The sequence below is a fragment of the Solanum verrucosum genome, unplaced genomic scaffold (assembly GCF_900185275.1).
Source record: "Solanum verrucosum unplaced genomic scaffold, falcon-dt-bn FXZP01000135.1, whole genome shotgun sequence".
Classification (NCBI taxonomy): domain Eukaryota; kingdom Viridiplantae; phylum Streptophyta; class Magnoliopsida; order Solanales; family Solanaceae; genus Solanum; species Solanum verrucosum.
Window position 1 is genome coordinate 601,780 of NW_026020360.1, and position 8,341 is coordinate 610,120.

The 8,341-nt window shown below is 37.9% G+C and overlaps 1 protein-coding gene across 1 annotated transcript; it reads left to right on the forward strand.

The window, feature by feature from the left end:
* Nucleotides 1-1,417: 1,417 nt before the first annotated feature.
* Nucleotides 1,418-6,312, forward strand: LOC125837774 (heterogeneous nuclear ribonucleoprotein Q-like). The gene is given in 13 exon segments (XM_049516850.1): nt 1,418-1,658; nt 2,281-2,335; nt 2,337-2,915; nt 2,995-3,084; nt 3,179-3,418; nt 3,933-4,154; nt 4,230-4,530; nt 4,621-4,934; nt 5,027-5,139; nt 5,223-5,329; nt 5,432-5,508; nt 5,598-5,679; nt 5,887-6,312. Coding segments are annotated over 12 exon segments (2,385 nt in total). The 5' UTR covers nt 1,418-1,449; the 3' UTR covers nt 5,676-5,679; nt 5,887-6,312.
* The last annotated feature ends 2,029 nt before the right edge of the window (nt 6,313-8,341 follow it).

Consider the following 8,341-nt stretch of genomic DNA (forward strand, 5'->3'; position numbering starts at 1 on the left):
TTTTGACCCGACCCGGATTCTACCCCGACAGTCCCTAGTAAAACCCTTATAACTTTTTGTTCTGATGTCGGTTTGATACGGGATTTTGTGCATTGCAAACTAGACTCGTATGCCTTAGATTTAATGGGTGATAGGCCTTCTAACTCTTTATATATCGGGAGAAAACATCCAAGACATTTGACCCAAGTTTTAGACAAATCTTTAAAAAGGAACTTACGATAACTTTCGCCAACTTTTATTTTGCCACTTACTTAACTTCAAAACTTGAGATACAACCCTTGAACACTTAAAATATGACATACCACATCATTTTTAATTTATTACTTAATTTATTACTTTGTTTTTCCACGAAGATACGAGTTAATTTAGACGTTTTGAAAAGTCGAGGTGTTACACTATTAATTCAAATTTAATGTTATAACCACAGTTTGATTAATTGTACCCTGTATCAAATTGTTGCCATTCGTCTCTCTCCCTGAAATTCTCGCTCGCCACTCTCCCTCTCTCGCTCGCTAGTCTCTCCCTCGCCTCTCTCGCTTTATACAAACACAAATATATAAATTGTGTTTCTGTTTGCATAAAGCGAGAGAAAATTGTATATACACGTGCAAATACATATATCTTCGTCCTATACACTTATAATTATACAATACAAATATTTCCCTACCCAACTCTCTTTTGCTTTTCTCTCTTTTTCGCTTTATACAAACACATATTATACAAAATACAATGTATAATCTATGTTTGTATAAAGCGAGAGAGAGAGAGATTTGATAAACAAACGTTTTATTTCGATTTAGTTGTATACAAATTCAAATTTTATGCAGATATACAAACACATAAAATTGAATTGAGAGGCTGCCAACGATATATATAAACGAGAGGCTGGCAACGATTTATACAATGGTCTGCCGGCGAAATTATTCAAATCTGAAGAGGAGCCAACGAGTTATACAATCTGATGCTCCATAACAAACATAAAGTTTGGTATGAAACACAATTATACAAACTATAGTTATAGCATAGGAATATGATTTTTATGTTTGCTATATGTGAAAGTTGCTCTATATAATTTTATTTATTTGTGGATACATGATTGCATGACACTAAAATAAAAAAAATTATAATTTTATTTACTTATGAAATTCATGATTACATGACATAAAAAATAATTTAATTTGTTATATCAAATTTATTTTAATAATAAATGTAATTAAATGATTTTTGAAGATAAAAATATTAAGTTAAGTGACTTTATTGATACAAAACGGACATTAATATATTAATATTAATAGTAAATAGGGAAACGGGTCGGGTATGCCCTAACACATTAACTCCGCACAAATAAAGCAAACCTAAAGAGAAAGAGAGTAGTAATTTGTAGGTCTTGTTTCTTCTTCACGACTCACATACATACATCTCCAAAGCTTTTTCAGATTCTTACCAACTATGCCTCCAAAATCAGCGAGAAAGACACCTACAGGTTCTGGATCCAAAAGAGGTGGCCGTACATCTCGTGCCACGCCAAAGTCTCTTGAGGAACCAATGGAAGAAGAGAGTAAGGATAACGCGGTGGAGCTCAAACAAGAATTCAAAGTCCCTGAAGAAAAGCCGGAGCCTGAGCAACCGTTGAATGCCAAAGCTGTACAGAACAAGATGCTCAGTTCAGACAAGAGTGAGTATTGATGGAATTTGTGCAACTTATTTGAATTAATATCCCTATTATATATCTGCTTCTGCAGCTCTGTTTTATGCTTGTTGACAATTTTTTTGCAAATTGTAATAATTTAGCTTAATAAAGAGTTTGTCAAGAAAAAGAATTATGGGTCTAAATTGAATAATATTATCTCAAAAGAAGGTGATTACGGGAGGATAGTTTTAATAAGGTCTAGGTTGGAGGGTTAGCTGTGACCATCACTTAAATCTTATGGCAGAAAATTGTAAAGTGAGGCGTCTCCAAGTCCAAGAGGATGTTTGAGGTGTATGAGTTACATCGAGGCATTCATGAGTTGGTTCCAAGACCCACCTTTGTGGGACAAACCCTGAAATAATGAAAAAAGGTGAGGCTTTTGCTGGGAACTGGGATGGATGAAAGGTTCCCTTATTCTACAATAAGGAAGGGAAGGAAAGATTACAGTATTGTCAAATCGTGTAACTTTAATCTTTTTTCCTGAGGAGTTTCCATATGTGGTTCTTTTTAAATTTTTCTATGGCATCTTTTGATGATCAGTTATGTCTCTATAGAGTTGGATATTGTTGACAGCTTATAGGACTTGCAAGAAAATTATGTTTGGATACGAGGCTCTTATTTTCTCCATCTACTGGCTTGGGAGGCTGATTTTTTTTTCCTTGTGGCAGAGGTGGATGATGTGAAAGAATCAGTCGATCAATATGAAAAGGGTGAGCGATTAGATTTGGAGGATAATGACCCTGAATATGACCCTGAAGAGTATGGCACTGTTGATTATGATGAGAGAGGAATTGAAAATGATGATATTCAGGAAGAGGGAGATGAAATAGAGGAAGAACCTGAAGAGGTAGATGTTGATGAAGAGGAAGAGGGTGATATGGTGGAAGAGGATGTTGAAGATGTTCATGAGGAAATTGAGGGCGATGAAGAAAATGAGCATGCTGGGGAGGAGCATGCTGAGATGGTTCATGCCGCTGAGGAGGAAGAACATCATGAAGTTGTTAAAGAAAGGCGTAAGCGGAAGGAAATTGAAATATTTGTTGGTGGTTTGGACAAGGATGCTACTGAGGATGATCTCAGGAAGGTCTTCAGTAAAGTTGGCGAGGTTACTGAAGTGAGGCTTATGATGAATTCTCATACAAAGAAGAATAAGGGATTTGCATTCCTGCGATTTGCCACTGTAGAACAAGCAAAACGAGCTTGTACTGAGCTGAAAAATCCAGTGGTATTTTCTTTATTTTATAGTTTTATGTGACTGATTTTAATTCCTCATAGAAGGTATTTCCTGACAATGGAATTTTCAGATCAATGGAAAACAGTGTGGTGTCTCTCCAAGTCAAGACAATGATACTCTGTTTTTGGGTAACATATGCAAGACCTGGACAAAAGAAGCTGTAAGTAGGCTAGGCATATCATATTGTCAACAAACATGATTCTCAGTTTTGAGGAGCTGCTTAACGAGTCATTGATGTTTGCTTTCTCTCCCAGTTAAAAGAGAAGCTGAAGCATTATGGTGTTGACAATATTGAGGATTTGACGTTGGTCGAAGACACTAATAATGAGGGAATGAATCGAGGATTTGCTTTCTTGGAGTTCTCTTCACGTTCAGAGGCCATGGATGCTTTTAAGCGGTTACAAAAGAGAGATGTTATGTTTGGTGTTGATAGGCCCGCAAAGGTTTCTTTTGAGGATTCATTCATTGATCCTGGGGATGAAATCATGTCACAGGTAAACTCTCTGGACATATATCTAAATTTTAATAGAAGGAACAATGACCGGTCAAGTATAGTTAGTATATTGTCAAATGGAGGCTTTTGTTGTTGTGATTCTTAGCTTATTTTGGAGGTACACAACTTTTAAGAGTTATATTATGTTTTTGAACATACTTTGTCGTTCTATGGTTTGCTTTTTATCCCTTCTCTTTTAGTCTCTTCTGCTGCGAAGAAAGAAGAATGAATGAGGACGCTCTGTAGTTTAATTTTTCCTTTCTACAATAAATTAGATTTATAGCTAGGTGCTTGCTGTTCAAGTTTGGCCTTTCCCCCATTTCATTAATTTTTGAGCTGGGTAGTTTGGTTATCTTCTTTCCTTGTTAGTTCTTTTCCGATGACATTGCTGCTTACTTTTTGAGTCTTCTTGAGTCAATTGCTGCATATCAATTGTTATCCGACTGTGGGTGAATTTTTTTATTTTTTATTGATAAATCAAGATATGACTGTGAGTGAATATCTCTTGAGTTCAGGTCAAAACAGTGTTTGTTGATGGCCTTTCTGCATCCTGGGACGAGGATCATGTGCGGGAGTTTCTTAAAGAATATGGGAAGACTGAAAAAGTTGAGCTTGCCAGAAATATGCCTTCAGCCAAGAGAAAGGACTTCGGATTTGTCACCTTCGACACCCATGAGGCTGCAGTTACTTGTGCTAAAAGTATTAATAATGAGGAATTGGGTGAAGGAGATAACAAGGTTTGTTTTCTGTCTTAAAGTATCCCTGAATATATGTAACTCTTGCGAGTGGTTTCTTGAAGTTGTATATTTCAGGTTAAAGTTAGGGCCAGATTATCAAGACCCCTTGAGAGGGGCAGAGGGAAATATGGTGGACGAGGAGATTTGCGACCTTGGCGTATGTCCATGCATGGTCCCCGTGCCCCTTGGGGTCGTATAGTGCCACATAGTCATGCTATTCGAGGGACTAGAGTTAGTACACGCATGCCTCCTGTAGTTGGTCGTGGTTTCAAACGACCTGCAGGATCGAGAGATAGACGGGCAGTGATGGATTTGCCTCCTAGGGGAAGACCCACAGCTCCACCATCTAGCAGGTCATATGACCGAAGACCACCTGGTATGAGATGATTTCCGTCTTTCGTCAAAATCTGCTGGTTGAACTCTGCTAACTTTATGAACGACCAAATAACTAATGAGTGAATTGCAGTTCCCTCATATCCAAAGAGTAGCTTGAAGAGGGAGTATGGACGGCGCGAGGAAATCCCTCCTCCCAGAAGTAGAGCAGTAGCTGAGTATCCTTCGAGGGTTCATTCTGACAGACGTGCATCCTATAGGGATGAGTATTCTTCCCGTGGCTCTGGTTACCCTGAATTGCCTAGAGGTACTCACTCTGCAGCAAGGAGAGCTTATGTTGATGATGGATATGGGCAACGGTTTGAAAGGCCCCCTCCATCTTACCGCGAGGGACGTGATCGTGAATATGACTCTGCGTCTGGTTCAAAACGTCCATACACTGCAGTGGTAAGTTATCTTCACCATAAACTCCATTTAAGATATTTTTCTGATCTGCACAAGAAGATACAAACTCATTTATCATCTTCCATACATGCCAGGATGATGTTCATCCCCGCTATGCTGAGGCAGGAGTGCGGCATTCTCGTGCTCGTTTGGATTACGAACTAGGCAGTGGACGTGGCTCCCATTATGGAGATGCATATGGTGACAGGTGCCTTATAATTATTGTTAATTCATTTTTCTTCATGTTTTGCAATCATTGGTACTATATTGACGTCCTTATTTACATATTAGTAGACTTGGGAGATCAAATCTTGGATATGGTGGCAGTAGGGGCTCCCTTTCAGGTCAAGATTCTCATGGGATGTATAGCAGTCGTCAGGATATGGGTTATGGTGGAGGTGTGTTCTTTTGTTCATTGTAAAATCTGGTTATTTTTCTTAACATTTGTTATTACATGTATGTTTAGAGAAAGCTGTCTTGATTTTTATTTTGGCTTGCAGGATCCTATGGTGGAAGTGATGTAGGTGGAATGTATTCATCCAGCTATGGTAGTGATTACATGTCTCGTGGCAGCGATGTATGCTTCTACTCCGTTGATTTCTGCGGAGGCTTTAGTGTTTATCTGATGATAACTGTGGTTCCTGTTCTTCTCTGATGAATTTTCAGGTTGACTCGGTTTATACTAGTCATGGTTTGGGTGGCAGTGGTTATACGGGAAGTGGTGGTTCTGGATCATACTACTAATAAGGTATGTCTCTTATTATTAGCAACCATGTGTTTCTTTTGGTAGTCATGCCCTCAGAACTGAGTATCCTATATGCTCTCGTGCCCACCTGCCTCCTCCTCCCTCTTCTGTGGGATGAAGCCGGGAAGATTTTTCTTACTTTTTTCTCTGTAAGAGCTGTACTTGAAGATATGGAGCATGTGGTTACCCACCAACTTATTTATGGTACAGATTTGAGTTGACAAAAGAGCCTGCAGTTGGATCTGTTAATATGGAAGCCCTATGCATTGACATGCCTCTTGGAGAGATGGAGTTCATCTATTATCTGTTGCCTCTGTGTATGTGGGGCTAGAGAATTTTGCATTGGAGAGGCTGTATTTCTGTGAAGCATCTTGGATTTTGATTGGGAAACAAGACACCTGTTCCTTTTCTGATGTAAGGAAATTTGAGCTATATAGAGCAAACAGAGATCTATTTATTTCTGGTGTCTGCACATGCACTATTTTCTAGTGGTTTCTTCTTTTAAGAATTTTCTGGAGAAGTGGAGGAAGTATGCTCCATGATTATTTGAAAGAAAATGATGCCAAAAGCTCAACTTACCAGTTTTCTAGTTGTAATTCTTAGGATATACTACAATGAAGGATCCATGGGAGTTTTATATGGACGCTTTATATCTAGTTCTATTTGATATTATTGTCATAAAGTTACTGCTGGACCAATATCACAGGACTCAAAGGATCACAAGTAAAGAGCTTAATTTTGTTATTGAAAGTGTACATTTTTACTAAGTTAATGCGTCGACCTGCATTCCGAATTGTCATCTATTTGCTTACGGATGGTGAGTAATTAAGGGTTAGATGAATGCATTTTGATGGCTTGAGAAAGAAAGCACTCATGAACCAGTGTTATCTAAAGCGGAAAACGCAAAAAAGCTCCAAGGTTTGTTGGGGGCTTTGAGCGCGAAGCGAAAATAAAGCGTGGGCTTTATTGAGAAAAGGTGTAAATGGAGAAAACATACAAATATATATATATATATATTTAGTCCAAGACTAATAATTATAAGCATGAATGAATAACAAATATATGGACAAAGTAATTGATTGTTTTTATGATAAAGTGAAATCTCAATGGTTCAGCATCACCTCTTCAGGAAATTCTCATCACAAGGAAAAGTATGTCTTAGAGCCTTGATGACGATACTGAAGCGCATGTTAAGCGAGGTGAAGCACGTAATGCATTTTGAGCCTCGCTTTAGGGCTTAAGCACGCCTTTGATAACACTGTCATGAACTCCATGGGCCGAAGTTACTCATTACCTAATTTTTATTGTTGAGCAGTGAAGTTGGATTGTTATAATTGCGCCTGAAATTGGTTTAGATGAGGGAATATGAATGTAGTTTGCTGCTACGGTCTGTGGATTGGCAAATAAATTTTTTAGCATTGAATAGAAAATTGTGCTTAATTCGTTGCAGCTTGTGAGCTAATTCTGCCTTGTGTGTAGCCTGATCTTTCATTGCTTTCATTTGGTTGCATCATGAGTATCATGCCTTCTCTACTAGCTTTTTGGTAGTTTGCTTGCACAAACTCGGTTTTTGTTTTTCTGACAGCTTAAACTGCAGAGGAATTTTGAGAGAACTTGATAGTGCATAACCGTTGATCTATCTTAAAAGCATGAGGATGAACACAATTTGAAGATTTGCACTTTGGTAGTATTTGTTTTCTTCCATTATTTGATAATACACTCTATTTGAAAGCTTGTTCCTTGGAATTAGTGTGCTAATCTTGTGATTTTCTGGGGATGAGCGAATACTGATTTGTTAATACAGTGGGAGTCTATGAAGTTGGGGAAATTACCTATAGGGAGGCATTTCATGTGCTTATGTCAGTCTCTGGCAGCTTGCCCCAACTAGAACTATATTACATGAAGTAATATAAACAGTTTTTGTCATATTCCCTGTACATAGACCATGTCCCTTGAATAGACTTTAGTTCATGTTATGATTGCCTTTAAAATGTGTGCTATACATGCTTGTGGGACGGATACTTGTAGGCTATGTTGTTCGGACTTTTTAAAAATGATGCCTCACCCCTATTAGATTCTTCAAAATTACACTAGTTTTGGAGAATTCGACACACCCGTCGACCTTTTTGAAGAGTCTGAGTATCATAGCTTGTAGGTAGGTAGTTTCCTCTCATAGTAACAATAATTTTTCTTTTCCATAATGGGGGTTGTGCACTAAGGTTACTCCACCATTTACTTACTACCTTAACCAGAATAATCAGAATTGGTAACAGGTAACGCCGCCCACCTAATGTTTTTGGGTCATCGACGAGATTTGAACCACTCCATTGACCATTAAGTTTCACTTTTGGTTGCTCTCTTTAATTATTATTGATTATTTAAGATTTTGAGGGAATGTTCCTTCAGTTGCAAAAGTTGCAGTGTCATGTGAGCATTGAGTTTGAGTTTGACACATACATGCTTCAGGTGGATTGCAGATATTTTGCTGTTTCATTGTCATGTTTATTTCATAGATTAGATAGTTTTAAATTTGTATAAATTATAGTAATAACATTTGACTTGGATCATTGTTGAAAACAATATTGGTGTAAATTCTCTTGTTGGTATATAGTGTGGTTGGTGCAACTTGGATCAGACTCTTTAGCGCAACCAGCTGTGATGTGTA